The sequence below is a fragment of the Podarcis cretensis genome (genome assembly GCF_951804945.1).
Source record: "Podarcis cretensis genome assembly, chromosome: 8".
Classification (NCBI taxonomy): domain Eukaryota; kingdom Metazoa; phylum Chordata; class Lepidosauria; order Squamata; family Lacertidae; genus Podarcis; species Podarcis cretensis.
This window is the reverse complement of record NC_137177.1, coordinates 49,337,620-49,353,550: the sequence shown is the minus strand read 5'-3', so window position 1 is coordinate 49,353,550 and position 15,931 is coordinate 49,337,620. Positions and strand designations below refer to the sequence as shown.

Genomic DNA, 15,931 nt, shown 5'->3' with positions numbered 1-15,931 from the left:
GAAAAAAGTACAATACAGTACAGTACAGTTAAAACAAATTAACAGTTTAGACAACAGGCTACATCATAAAATACACATATCCCAGGTGTCAGAACTGGGAGAAATCTTCTTCTCCCACCCATTTCTGGCCCTTTACCCAACATCTGATGGTCATAGCAGTCACTTTATCTCACTTCTCAGCCTCCTTATTTCCCAAATCCTAACCCAAGTTATTGGTGCCAAAGTCTTACTAGACAGTGGATCTCTCCTTTGTGCTTTTCTGTGCTAATATCCCTGCTTTGTCCCTTATTTGATAGGGAGATCCAGCAGTCAGTCACTGAGGCCATGGTCAATGGTATTGCTGATAAAAGTTTGGAGGAGTTAGCCACCGTTCAAGGCAAGCTGGTGAGTGCCAGACAGGATTCCGGTCAACGTGCAAAGGCAAGACTGGCCCAGATAGGAGTTCTGTATGCTGCAATTCCTTCCCTTGCTTTGCTCTCCTCGGTGTTAATGTAGGTTAATGTAGGTTTGAATGTCATTTTGTCTCTACCTCCCTCTCTCTCTCTCTCTCTCTCTCTCTCTCTCTCTCTAACACAGCCCTTTTATCTGTTTAAAATATTATTCAGCTTTTCCACCAAGGAAGCTTGCTATATAAAAGGTTGAAGGAAGAACAAACACATGGTATATGTGACCACACTCGTCAAGTTCTGGCTACTGCATCTCAAATTCTCAGATTCTTAAAGAGATGGAAAAGCCAGTTAAATATAGTGATTCACTGGAACAAAACCACCATTTTCCCATGCCACCTGTCTAGTATACTGTCTCAGAGTCACTTTTTGAACCTACTTAAACCATTTCAGGCAAAACACCTCTCAAAACTAGCCCAGGAGCCACAGGTGACGAATGCTGCAGACTGGAACACTTTTCAGCAGGGGCACAGAAGCCTGTGGGATGTTGTTGAGAAGGACTTCCAAAAGGAGGAGGTATGCATTTTCCAGCCCTCAGTGCATTCATTATTATGCTAGCATGAGCCTCACAGTAATTTCTAATTGGGATCAACCTAGTTATTTAAATGCTCTGCACACGATCTGAAAGCTATCCCTTCACGTTGCATCTGTGTCTCTCCTCATTTTACCTATATGTCCCAGTGTAGCTGGGGAGTGAATCCTGCTGTACTCTTTTCCCAAAAAACAGCAGTAGGGGAGTGGCCAAAGGTGGCAGCAGCAGTATGTACATACCTGTTCGATAACTTGAAAGGTAGCCCTGCTGGATCAGAGAAAAAACCTGTTTAGTCCAGCATCCTGTTTCCCAGTGTTGCCGGCCAGATGCTTCTGGGAAACCCAAAAGAGAGATATGAAGTCTGAGAGCAATAGCTTTCTCCCACTGATGTTCCCCAGCAACTGGTACTTGGAGAGGGCTCTGCAAGCCCATCAACCCAGACAAATGTCACTTGCATCCACCAGTGGAACGGATAACTGAATTTATACCCCAAGCTGCTTATCTGAGATGCCTTTGAAATTTATGTGCTACTTTACAGTGCTGGGCATAGTGACATCTTTGCTGTGAAAATACCTTCATCTGACAAGTCTTTTGAAAGCAATGGTAGGAATCACTCCTGATCTGTTGTAGACATTTGCAAAATTACGCATAGCAGCTTGGTTCGATAGCCAAATTGTGTCGCTAGACCTTGCTATGTATGTTTTCCTTCTGGGATTTTAGAGATGTACTCACCACCTTCTGATATAGCTGCAAAGCTTCAAGCTTCAAATTAATATTCATCTCTGCTTTGGGAGACTGCTATGAGCATATCTGCGTCACAGAATTAAAATGATCTAATAGTCATTCCCTATCCCCAGTGAATCCTGGGAATTGTATTTCTTTGAGGGAAGGTGGTGATCTCATTTTAGCAGAGAAGTCTTGTCAAAGCACAGTTTTTAGCAATCTTTGAGAAAAGCCACAGCAATGAAACTGGTATGAAACAGAGATAGACTTGTAATAGGTTTGTCATTTCACTAATCTTCATTTAGTAGGTTGTGACCTAGACCTGTACCATGGCCTGATCTAAGGTGGATCATATCAGCAGCACTACCCTAATATAAAATATACAGTAAAAAGAAGTGGGTTATCATCAAATCCATAAAAAAAGTTTAAGGTATCTCTGAACAGAAGCCATAGTCCCCCCACAGCAGCCAGGCATTCTCCCCTTTCTCAAAATTCCCTGCCTTGTGGTGACACCACTCCATCAAATTAGGGTCAAACTACATGTAATGTTGTATATAGTGTGTAATTATGTCTGGGTTTTTGAAAATGTAATATTTAGTGTGGACGGACCCCCCCCCCATGAGCACAGGGAGGGGCTTCTGATTAAATTCCCCCTCCTGCTGCAGTAGCCTTAGGAAAAAAGCTCTTGGTGCCTACAGAAGCTTCACATACACATACACACAAGTAATTGGAGTACTGTTGGCAGGTTGGATTTTCATCAGTATCACAGCTGGGGAGGAGCCTGAGAACCTCAACTAGTATAAAAGATATATCCAAGAATTCCATGTTTTATAGCTTTTCTTTAAATTTTGTATTCTTTTGAACATAAATAAACTCGGAAAAGAAAAGAAAATCAAGGGTTCCAACACTTAGCATTAAATTTGAAAGAGGGGGAAAAGATCTAGTTGTACACCATGCATTTAACACAATGTACAGTTTGACCCACTCTGCATTTTTATCCTCAAACTCGTTTGTTTGTTTGTTTGTTTGTTTGTTTGTTTGTTTGTTTGATTGATTTGTAGGAATTTCTGTACCACTCAACATATAAAATACCATACCTTTTAAGATTTAAAATAGACACAAAATAAAAAAACAAGAAAATGATAAAGTATCTTCAGAAGTATCGATAACATGGCTGGGTCACTCTACAGCAGGGGTAGGCAACCTAAGGCCCGGGGGCCAGATGTGGCCCAATTGCCTTCTCAATCCGGCCTGCAGACAGTCCGGGCATCAGTGTGTTTTTACATTAGTAGAATGTGTCCTTTTATTTAAAATGCATCTTTGGGTTATTTGTGGGGACCCCTGCTCTACAGAGTAAGCTTGTGTGTGTAAGAAAGTTTTAAGCAAGCATCTAGCACTGTATGCACTGTAGGCTCTTCTTAGATGGCCAGAGGGTAGGAATTCCACAAAGTAGGTGCAAAGGGCCTAGCTGCAGGGGTTCATGGATCAGACCTCAGGAATATGTAACAGGGTAAAACGTGCTTCTTAAGAAGACTGCAGTGTCCCCCCAACCTCACTCATTACCAAGGAAATATAATAAATGAATAGAAAAATAACCTACCCAAGTGACACGGGCACAAAGCTCCCCCCACTAAGCAAAATAATGTAAGTTTACCACCCCACACCCTCTCCCCCCCCTTCTCTTTTTCCTCAGCCCGTACAGCAGTGTCTCACACTGAATGTAACTGGTCAGTAGAAACGATTCTATGACCTGAAAAGAGACAACGCATGTACTTTTGTAAACCAAGAAAATCCTTAATAAAAAATATTTAAAAAGCAGGCTACAGTGACAGAGCAGGTACATAGAGCATAAGACTGTCACTCAAATAGGCTGTTTCTAAGTTGTTTGGGATTTTATGTACCATCAGCAAGACCTTAAACCTGGCCTGGTAGCATACTGGCAGCCAGTGCAACAGTACAGTTGGTTTATAAAGTATCATTTCCTCTCTTCACAGTACAAGATGGCTGCCCAATGGAAGCACAGCTGTTCCACAAGCATTCTCCCAACTCCTGGACTAAATGGTAAAACTTATTATATGTGTTGGTATGAATGAGCACCTTTTCTAAAATCCACTTAGCTGGGAAACAGTTTAGGTGAATGCCAAAGGGTTTTATTTTTTGTAAGTATTTATGTGACAAGCATGAGTTTGAAAACACATACAATCATATATGGACACTCAGTGGAGAGTTGAGAGTGGCTTTGGCCCCTGTTTGATGCACAATTGGTGGCAGCCTTTGTGTGAAATACCCCAAATGCATAATGACCTAAATCTCAGAGATGATTAGGCAGTAACTCTAACTCCACTAAGATGGAAGTAAGCCCCAATGAATACAATAGGCCTTACTTCTGTGGCTAGGATTGCAGCACTAAAAACTCATTGAAATTAATGGATATACATTAGGCACAACAAACTTGTCCTGTTGATTTCATTGGGGCTTTAGCATGACCGAGTATGTCTTGATTTTGGCCCAAGTGACTTACCATAATTCCTGTATACTTCAATTTCAGGGCAAGTTTACACATTGGCATGTCTCCATGGAAGATTGCTTTCCTATCACCAGAGCCAGACTTACCATTAGGCAAAGTGGGGCAGCAACCTCCAGTGGGGCTGGGGAGTAGGCAGCAAAGTATTGAAGGAATGGTGGTGAGATATTGGATGGCAGAGCTGTGTGTGCACCACATAGCCTGTGCTCCCCCACTCCCCTCTCTGAGCTACCCTGCTGCCCTTGGTTACAGTGGAGGATGCTGTCTGGTCATTTTTGTGGAAGCTAGATTTGACTGCCACTCCAGTTGGCTTCCATCCAAGTCATGGGAAGCACCACCTTGTCCTTTGCCTCAAGCAGCAAAATGTCTTAGAGTGGCTCTGCCTATCACAACTTTATACTCTGGTTGTAGCATTGCACAACCCAGCCTAAAATGGTTGATCTTTGTACAGGAGTGGTTCCCACATCTTATGTTCGGAATAAATGATGCAAAGTCACCAGCGCTCTTAAATTTTAGATGGCCAGAATCCCCTGTCTCTCCTTGAGTTATATAGGTCTTGCATGTGCTTTCCTTCTCCTCCTTCAGCCAGTCTAGGAAGGTAGGGAGAATGAAGAAACAATGGCAAATTGGTAGATCCCATACTTTGCATTTTTCTATTGTGAACAGCTCTGGGATCTTTGGATGAAGGGTGGTGTACATTTTTTAATAATAATAATAATAATACCACCACCACCAGGTTCAATTCCTGGCATCTCCAGTTTAAAAACCTATTGCAAAAGACCAGTCTGAAGCCCTGGAGAGCCACTGCCAGTAACAGTAGACAATACTAGGCTAGATGGACAAATAGTCAAACCTGGGTAGGTATAAGGCAGCTTGCTAAGGCCCTACGAGGTGTGGGTGGCAGCAAGGCAAATGTAGTCTGGTGACTGTAGCAGAGGGGCCAGCAAGAAGGACGACAGGAGAAATGTGGATTTCATCATGTGTCCAGTTGCTGGATAGCAGCAGCAGTAATGGGTAAGTGGGGGAGCAGGAATATGGGACAACACAGAAGCTTGGAAATACAGTGGTACCTCGGATTACATATGCTTCAGGTTACATACGCTTCAGGTTACAGACTCCACTAACCCAGAAATAGTGCTTCAGGTTAAGAACTTTGCTTCAGGATGAGAACAGAAATCGTGCTCTGGTGGCGCAGCGGCAGCAGGAGGCCCCATTAGCTAAAGTGGTGCTTCAGGTTAAGAACAGCTTCAGGTTAAGAACGGACCTCCGGAACGAATTAAGTACTTAACCCGAGATCCCACTGTACTGGGGTTGTCTCCTGTTCACATGCGAGTGGGAAGTCACAGCACAGTTGGCTTAGGTTGTTTGCAAAGGGGACTTTGGCAACCTCTGAAAAGTGGGAATCCTTGCCTCACTCAAAATGAAAAGAAAAGGGGGTGGGGGAGAGGAGACACGACCTGGCTTTGTACAGAACCACCCACTCCTATTTGTCTTTGGAAAAGAAAATGAATCTGTAGCTGCTCCAGCTTCTATTCCTCAAAGCGTGAGCTAGCCAGGAAATCAGTCTCAGCCAGGGGATGCACTAGCTGCTCCTCCTCATCCTTCCTGAGGCAAGGCAGGCTTTTCCCATTGGTGCACAAAGCCCCGAGCCCATTAGCAGTAGCCAAGTCTGCCTTGTCAGTTTAGTCGCCTGATATGTAACAAATCTGCCTGTGTGACAGGAGACGTTGCTGTGCTGCATAGTGGCAGCCTGCTGTCCGCCTGGCAACTCCAAGGATTCCTCCCCCTCCCCCCCTCCCCCACCTCCTCCGACTTCTCTCTTTCAGGTCTATCGGAACTCGATTTTAAGGTAGAGGCAGAAGATAACAAGATTGGGGCTCCCCAGGCTGAGCTGTCACTCAGCCGTGCCTCCGTGAAGTCACGCCCTGCCTCCACAAAGGATGCTGAAGCTGGGAGCAGGCTGCTTCCTTGCACAGAGCCTGCATCCGCACAATTCCTTATGGACCTGCCGACTGCAGGAGAGAAATTGGAGCATTATACCCGAGACAGGCCCAGGCCCAACCGCAGGAACAGGCAGCCCCCCAGCAAGCCAAATGTAAGACTCCTCTTGCTTTTTTAAATCTCTAATTGCTTTTGCAGATGCACAAGGTGTGTGTGTGTGTCTGTGTGAGTGTGTGTGTGGAGAGAGGGGGGGAGAGAGAGAGAGAGAGAGAGAGAGAGAGATGGGCAAATGCCTTACGGGTGTTTATTGCAGCCCTGGAAGATGAAATGAGTAGAACAGCAGCTGTTTGATTATGCGCTTGTCAGCTGGGCACTGCTGCGTAGAGGACAAGGTTGTTTATATATGAGTATATGCAGCATTTGGGGGTCTGGAAGCAGATCTTGGCTGCTTGTGTTTATTTCTTGGGTTTTGCAAGGTAGGGGAAATTGTAGCACTGCCCACTCTAGGAAAACTGCAATCTGGATTCTGTGGCAACCATCTGCATGCACTCACTCACTTTTGAGTGCTATGTTTATTCAAACATTTATGGAAGAACAAACTTATACTGCTGCATGGACAATCTACTGTCTCTTTCTGAAAAAATGTGGATTATTTTTGGAACTGTTAGCATGGATTATGCCACTAGATCCTTAGAATATATAAACAGCTAAGTAAGGCCTTTGCTCTTTGAACATTTTGGGCATTGACCTGGTATGTTTTCCCAGGTGAAGGAGAATAAGGGAAGGGAAGGCTTGTACCACGAGATGTCTTTTTAGCAGAAAATAGTCCATTTATAGAATTATAAATTAACCCTTTGACTACAGCTGAGAGTAAAAACAAAAAACAAAAACTTTGTGGTGCAGCCCAAGCTATATATATTAGAGAACTAGAAATCTGTGTTTAACAGAGGGGTGTGTGAGAGAGAAAGAGAAATGCATTCTTTGAGTGATATGTGAATCCAGATTATGAATATAGCAATGCAAGTGATGCCTCGGAAGATGTAAGATGGAGAGTGGAGTTTGGTGTCCCTGCAAAGGTAACACATGTTTCTTCATCGCTTGTTGCCTTGAGGCACTGGGGCTGAGGGCTGTTTCCCACCACTACTTTCTTTTTAGGGTGAAGCGTACCCAAAGTGTGTTTGTGTATGGTTACCACATACTTGGAAAAGTTCAAAATGTGGGTTGAACTAAGCAGTGATGAATAGTGAATTGTGAACTCTCTGTCTGATAATTAGTATTTATTCAGTTGGACTCCCACAAGAAATTGCAGGAGGAGGGTGATGGCAGTAGTCATTTAATTAGACCCTGGACTTAAATGTGGGCCTTTCTTTTTAGATTAAAATTTGTATTACTTCACTTGCTTCAAAATGTGCTAAGTTAGCCCTGCTGCATTTACAGGTCCCTCTGTTCACTTTGGCAAGTGAGGCCCTGCATGATATTATTGCATTTATAACTTACCTTTCCTCCAAGGAGCCCAAGGAAGTGCATGTAGTTCTCCTCCATGATTTATACTCACAACCACCCTGTGAGGTAGGTTAGACTGAGAGTTGGTGATTGGCCCAGTGTCATCCTGGGAGCTTTATGGCTAAGTGGGGATTTAAACCCTGGTCTCTCGGGTCTTGGTCTGACATGCTAACTAATACACAATACTTTCTTGTTTCATTGTAATGAATTGACTCCCATGATCACTTCAGTGCCTGAAGGCCACAGGTTTCTTCCATCCCAGAAGTGATGGGAGAAATGGGTTCAGAAAAAGCATACCAAAGAGCCTCTGCTATTTTAACTACTCTCGTAACAGTACTTTCTGCAAGAATAGAGAAGGGACCCTTTCCTGCCTGCCTCCTGCTCCCTGATTTAGCTGCCCTGGATATTCTCATTGAATACTAAAACTGCTTCTCATACATTAACCTAGACATGCTTGCAATAGTCCTGTAAGGCAGACCCATGGTATTAATGTTAATCCCCACATTGTTTGAAGATGGCATTGGGTTGCATGAAGCTGATAACTTGTGACTTGTCTAAGGCAATCCAATGGATTTGCATGGCTAAGATTGGAACCAAAGATGTTTTGGCATATAGCTTTTGCTACTCTATAATGCTACTGTTATATAATAAATATGTGTTTGTACATTCACACAAATGTATGAGATGCCTGGCCACTTATTTTGGTGCTGCGGACAACATTTCCTACATCTGACTAGGAACTTCTTTTAAATCAGGCTCTTACTCCCAGACTACGCTGAAGTGAAGGAGTGGGGAGAGTTTAGCTATTTATTGCCTATGGTCTCTTACTCCCAATACTAGAAGCAACAATTGAGACTTGAACCCAAGACCATTCAGTTAAGTTGAGATGGCACCATAATTTCAGGACTGATCAAAGAAAGTACACTTCATAAAACACAAGCTTAATGTATGGAATTTGTGACCCCAGGAGATGCTGAATGGCATCTAGCACAGATGTCTTTAAAAAGGTTTGGTCAAATTAATGGAGGATAGATCTATGAAAAATTATTCACCCTAGCAGCTCAATGGGACCCCCCAAAAGGGCAAGACAAGTGGAGGCTGCTGCTGTTTCTCATGTTGGAAGCTCTGATGTTAGAATCAGAGAGATGGAAGGGACCTTAAAAGTAATCAGGTCCAACCCCTTGCCACTGCAGTCTGTCTTGTTACTGCTTGCATGCTTAGAGGGGGTTAGGTAAACAGACAACAGCAACAAGGAGAAGGAGCGAGAGCAGAGTGCTGTAGAAGTTAGCGCTGGTCTTCCTGCTAGGTTGTGGACTTTGGCTGTTGCCAGCCCTGGGTATACCTCATGACTCTGAGATGCTGGGAGCAAGCAACAGGGGATGACTTATTTCTATAGGGCTTCTCAAGGGCACTGGAAATGCTAGACTACATGGACCCTTTATTTGAGCCATCATAGGCATTCCTTATGTTCTTTGTCTCAATGTCTTTTGAAACAGGACCATGTACCTCTAAGTATGAATGGGCGAAGCTGAATATTTTGAGTTTCCTCCATTTCTTAATCTTTTCAGTTCTTCACATTTGTACATCAGTTTGTAATATCTATTTTTTAAAGTTCTCATGAAAATTCATTTTAGTATAAATTTATTTTATAAACATATAACACCATATAACACCAGTCTTGAAAGACCTACATTGGCTCCCAGTGCGTTTCCGAACACAATTCAAAGTGTTGGTGCTGACCTTTAAAGCCCTAAACGGCCTCGGTCCAATGTATCTGAAGGAGCATCTCCTCCCCCATCGTTCTGCCCGGACACTGAGGTCCAGCTCCGAGGGCCTTCTGGCGGTTCCCTCACTGCGAGAGGCCAAGTTACAGGGAACCAGGCAGAGGGCCTTCTCGGTAGTGGCGCCCGCCCTGTGGAACGCCCTCCCATCAGATGTCAAAGCAATAAACAACTACCTGACATTCAGAAGACATCTGAAGGCAGCCCTGTTCAGGGAAGTTTTTAATATGTGACATTTTAGTGTACTTTTCATCTTTGTTGGAAGCCGCCCAGAGTGGCTGGGGAAACCCAGCCAAATGGGCGGGGTACAAATAATAAATTATTATTATTATTATTATTATTATTATTATTATTATTATTATTATATACAAGTGTACATTTTATTATTATTATTATTAATATAAACAATTGTATGCAGGTTTCCCTAATATACACATTTTTCCAAATCAAAATACAGTACACAATTAAACTATGGAACTCGTTCCCATAGGAGGCAGTGATGGGCACCAACTTGGATGACTTGAAAAAAGGATTGGACAAAGTCATGGAGGATGAGGCTATCAATGGCTGCTAGCCAGAATGGCTAGGCTCTGCCTCCGTGGTTGGAGGCAGCAATGCTTCTGAATACTAGTTGCTGAAAACTGCAGGTGGGGAGAGTGCTCTTGCGCTTGGGTGCTGCTTGCAGGTTTCCCACTGGAATTTGGTTAGCCACTGTAAGAACAGGATGCTGGTCTAGATGGACCTATGGCCTGATCCTGCAGGGCTGTTTTATGTTTTTAATTTTCTGTAATATAGTACATTTTGTATGTTATTTTCACTAATATGTGCATTTTAATGCCAGCTGTATTCTAGTATACGTATTTTTACACACATTACTTGGCTGGAGAACTGCACTGCAAAGTTCAAAGAAATGTAAATTTTGAAGGATGCTTGTGCTTTGGGTCAAATGTTGTTTAAGAAAGTGCAAATTAGGTAGATTCCTCTTTGAATGCAAAGTGAATCAAATTTCTCTTCCATCCCTACTTCTGAGAAACCAAAAACACTCAGGCATGTTTGCATCATTACATGTTTATATTTCCATGTGTGCCCATATAACCCAAATCATTCCAGATATGTAGATACATGCATATTAATTAGAGTGCAGGCAGTAGAGTGAATGACACCTATAGGTTGCCCCAATTGCTTACATCTCACCTGTGGGTTGTACAGGGCAAATTTGTCCCATAAAAATGTATTGGGCAGCCACTGCTGGAAATGACTATTTCCTATGAGTGGAAGCACTGTGAGATGTGTGGTGGATATGTGACCTACTTGATTTAGGCCTTTGAGATCATTGGACAGGAGTGGGGAACCACTTTTGCACAGAGGGACAGATTCAAAAGTGGCCAACCTTTTTAGGCTACATTGACAGGTGGGTGGCTCTGCTCACCTGTCAGTTACTGGTACCTTTGATAATGCCCTCAAAGGCTCCTGATTGTTCCTTTTCAGCTGCAGCTTTACCTGTGTGATGCATGATGTCATATGACATCAGATGATTGGTAGGTGAGCCTAGCCCAGCAAATAAGTTGTGGTGGCCAAATTTGGCCTGGTGGACCTAATTAGGCCCAGAGACTGCAGAATTCCCGCCACTACAGTAGTGTTTTTTTTACTAGTTTGAATCCATTGAATCCCTGCCATTTAAATGACATGGGGAACAGAATAACTCAGGCATAGGCAAACTCGACCCTCCAGATGTTTTGGGACTACAACTCCCATCATCCTTAGCTAACAGGACCAGTGGTCAGGGATGATGGGAATTGTAGTCTAAAAACATCTGGAGGGCCGAGTTTGCCTATGCCTGGCATAACTATTTGGTATAGAAGTCACTGACATTGCTTCAGGAAGGCCTGAAATAATCAGATATTCTTCCCTGGCTGCCCTTCGCTTGATTTTCCCCTTCTTTTGTTGAAGGGTTATACAGAGATCCCAAGATTGCTGTATTATTTTTTTTGTTAAGCCCAGCAAATGTACTGCAATTAAGGTTTTCACGGTTCTTTGTAGAGACATTTCCTCCAAACCAGGTTGTTTACATTTTGGATATGCCTTCTATATGCAGTAATCAGTAGAAACACTCATATCATTTGGACCACTAGAAACAAAAGGGGTAGGTTGTGCTCAAGTGAGAGTAGTAAATGTCAGAAAGGATGTGGTGATGAGAGACCACCCACCAAAACATCACTACACATGTGACAAACTAAAGCACAAAAATGTGCTAACAAGCTTCCACAGCAGCAGCAGTGGCTGCTGATGTGAAACAGGTTGTTTTTACTTATCAGCAGTAAGGGAAAATCAGGATTAAATGAGTAAAAAGGAAAAGTACAGACTAGTATTTTATAATGATGTTGTGTGCATGCTGTGTAAATTTGGGTGCATGAGTAGCACCGATTCCACAATAAATTCCCATCTGGAAACATCCAAGCATTCTAGTTAACAGGAGTCCTGCAATTTCAGATAGTTCTTAAGCTTGTTAAATCTGCCACAAAAACTCACCAGTGCAGATAATGTTCACTTGCATATGTTAATTTCCTAAAATGTGTGCCAAATTAAAACAGCCCAGCATTAAAATGGAATTTTAAAATGAACTATCTTGGAATCCAAGAAGCCCTTTTAGGCTAGCCAGTCAGAAGACAACCTCAGTGTAGACCACAGTGTGTTGTGTAATTTCAGGGAGGCTCAAATTGGCTTTAAATTTTGGAAAACAGCCAAAGCCTGTGTTTGCTTTCCTCCCTTAAAAAACCATAAAAATATGTGTTCCCAGGGCCACAAAAAAATTCCCCAGCATCCTCTGCAGATACATATTGGGGTGCCAAATGATTTGGAGTTCTGCACCCTGGTGTTTCTGCCAGTACTGATGCAAAGGTAGGCCCACACAGTTGCATTTATACATGTGTGTACACACACACACACACACACACACACACACACACACACAAGCATTCTTTAGCTGTGATTCCTGCATTGCAGGGGTTAGAGTAGATGACCCTTGGGGTCCCTTCCAGCTCTACAATTCTATTATCCACTGAAGTACAGCTCTTACTTTCTAACAGGAGTGTGTGTCTATATTTTCATGTTCTCTCTTGATGTATTCTGAAGTAGTCAGTATTCAGGTCCTTGTGCTTTTCAGGTTACAGTTGATCAGATGTGCCTAATCAGGGAACATGACCACTATTCTCTTTTTGTATAATGAGAGAACAACCTCTGTATAGAGAATTTTAAAGGGTCCTATTTCAAAGAAGGAAGATGGATGCAATCTCCATGCTGAAGATATAGATATATTGATCTTCAGTTTTATCACACCCATTCCCATAAATAACAACAACACAGGAGAGACTCTCTGCTTTGCTAGGACCCTCCCTATTCTTTAGTTTAATTACTGTAATGCTTAACCCGACCTTATGTCCTGTGTTGTGTGCCAAGCTGTGGGTTGCTTAGCTAGCACTGTAACTATCTTTCCAGGAGTAGACATAGGGAAGCGTAGGATGGCTTCAGCTACTGTGTAGTGGTGATATCATGTGATCTACTTGTGTCTTTCACTCCCCACTTTCCTTGGCTTATTATCTGCATGCCCCACCCCCAACACTGGTTAGGCCACTGTCCATGAAAAGCTGATGCTAATTGCAAGTCTTTGTGCTTCCCTGTTTAGGGAAGTTTTTAATGTTTGATATTTTATCGCTTTTTTATTCTGTTGGTTACAATTGTTCAAATTATTATTATTATTATTATTATTATTATTATTATTATTACTACTACTACTACTAATGCACATATACAGGCCTCCTCATTTATCACTTGCTATGTAGCTTCCATTACGTGCCCTGATGTTACAGTACTTAGAAATAATTAACTTCCTTTATTGTGAACACTTCAAAATCTGTCCCACACTCCAGGGTTGCTTCTCTTGAAGGCGGTGTGGCTTGCAGACTTGTGAATAAAAGAGGGAGGCAAATGTTCTAGGATAACTTGAGACTCATGTACTGCCACCAGGGGAGACCTCCTGCTAGGTGCATTCCCAAAACCAAGTGTAGAATCAACAGTTACTGTCATTAACTGGATCCATCATTGTGTGTGGAGTCTTGGAGAGACTGCTTTCCTCACATAAGCATATCCTGCTTGGATTCTACTCTATATCCTAAAGGTGTGTAAGGAAGAAGATTTTCTGATTTTTTTGAGCATACACCATGTTCTAAATCAGAGCCTTCTTAGCTAAAGAGTTCATGCAGCAAGGAAGCTAAAGCAGAATTTGGGAGTAGATTGTATTTTCATGTCCAATAGGAGTTGCTTCCTTTGGCTTGATTCTAGATGATTAAATAAGAACTTTAAATGCTTAAATAAAAGCATGGGCTGTAGAATTAACCAAGTTTCTAAAATGCCTTCATACTTCTCAGATTTCAGTTTATACCATCTGGGTTTCAATAGCATATTCTGCAACCCTACTGTGGTATATATAATCTGCAGTTTTAAAGTGTGAGGATTGGATTACATTTAGGGTATGTTGTATTACCTCTTTTGTAGCTCCATAATCCAATCTGTAAGGCAGAGGTTGCTTCCAGGGTTGCTGAAAGGTTGAGAACGCTGGTCAAATTTATGGAAACCTGATTTGATGTTTGGAAATGATAATAAAAAAAGTGGTGGTGGATAATAAAAAAGTGGTGGTGTCTGCACTGTTCTGGGCAAAACTAAAAATGTATATGGATTTCTATGTCATACACTATGGTCACTTTTAGAAACCTGTCTTCTTTATGTCTATTTCCATCTTCTACAGGAAAGTCCCTCTAATATTAATGAAGCATAAATTCAGTTGCAACTAATTTGTTTTATTTATTTCAGTGGGACTAACATTCTCTAAATTTGGGCTCATGTATTTACCGGTAGAGGGACGCGGGTGGCGCTGTGGGTAAAAGCCTCAGCGCCTAGGGCTTGCCGATCGAAAGGTCGGCGGTTCGAATCCCCGCGGCGGGGTGCGCTCCCGCTGCTCAGTCCCAGCGCCTGCCAACCTAGCAGTTCGAAAGCACCCCCGGGTGCAAGTAGATAAATAGGGACCACTTACTGGTGGGAAGGTAAACGGCGTTTCCGTGTGCGGCTCTGGCTCGCCAGATGCAGCTTGTCACGCTGGCCACGTGACCCGGAAGTGTCTCCGGACAGCGCTGGCCCCCGGCCTCTTGAGTGAGATGGGCGCACAACCCCAGAGTCTGTCAAGACTGGCCCGTACGGGCAGGGGTACCTTTACCTTTACCTTTTTATTTACCGGTAGTCCTGGGGATTAGTTATGTGTTTCCATATAGATGTACATGGAGTCCATTTTGCCACAAGTGACTTTTTAATCAGTTGTTTTGTTTTTGTAATGGTTTATGGTTGAAACAAACTTTTATTTATTTACTGTAGAGACCCACCACCATTTGTTCAGTAACTATCTGCCAGTCCCACGCCTTGACCAAACACATGAGCTTTACATTGTGCTTCCGAAACTGTTCCCAGCACTACCAACAAATTGGAAAAGTACCTGGAAAGCTTCCACAGTCCAGCCCCCTCATTTCGAAACCACTCCATCTGCTGTGAATATGGGTTGTGTGAATCTCTATGTAGCTCAATGAGACTGATTGTTAAAGTATGTGCATAGCACATAACTCAACCCTTACATTGTTAACTGTGCTGCTGCTGCACTCATTTCCAGGAGCTTCGCAATGCTATAATAAATGTGTCTAGAGCAGGGGTCAGCAACCTTTTCCAGCCATGGGCTGGTCCACCATCCCTCAGACCATGTGGTGGGCCGGACTATATTTTTTGGGGAGGGGGGATGAACGAATTCCTAAATAACCTAAATAACCCCGCAAATGCATTTTAAATAAAAGCACACATTCTACTCATGTAAACACACACTGATTCCCGGACCGTCTGTGGGCCGGATTGAGAAGGCAATTGGGCCGCCTCCAGCCCCCAGGCCTTAGTTTGTCTATCCCTGGTCTAGAAAGTTGGGACCTGTCATGCTAAGGCAGCATTAAAATACCCTTCTTATATAGTTTTTCTATATTTTACTAATGTCTAAAAACAAGATTTACTTGTATAGCTGGAACAAAATTATATTGAAGGCTGTTAATCAGAACTGGATGAAGAGGTGGTGAGGTTCAATATTATTGGTTAAGAAAAAGATGCCATCATGCCTAATAAAGGTCATGTGAGGCATGCCTCCTACTAGTACACCAGCCCTTATCATCCTTTCTGTTTTTTTCTGTTTCTTCTGAAAGAAAACTGCATTCTCCTCTGATTAGAATCCTGTCTCTACTTTGTCCACTGTGTTGCAAGATTTACATGTTTGGAAGGTGAATCATGATCAAGACTGCAAATTGGCCTTTCTTAGAAGGTCAGCCAGACAGCACGGTGCTCAAAGCAGGGAGCAATTTTTTTGTTTTCTGATGAGTTTGCCATGGCTGAGTCATGCCTGCTT

The 15,931-nt window shown here is 42.8% G+C and overlaps 1 protein-coding gene across 2 annotated transcripts in view; it reads left to right on the top strand.

The window, feature by feature from the left end:
* The window catches only part of CARMIL2 (capping protein regulator and myosin 1 linker 2), a 68,404-nt gene that overhangs the window by 38,552 nt on the left and 13,921 nt on the right, over positions 1–15,931 (top strand). For both annotated transcript variants that reach the window (XM_079987866.1, XM_079987865.1), the window contains 4 exons: positions 297–384; positions 840–962; positions 3,696–3,762; positions 6,052–6,320. In XM_079987866.1, the coding sequence (XP_079843992.1) occupies positions 297–384; positions 840–962; positions 3,696–3,762; positions 6,052–6,320 (547 nt within the window). The remainder of the gene's footprint in view (positions 1–296; positions 385–839; positions 963–3,695; positions 3,763–6,051; positions 6,321–15,931) is intronic.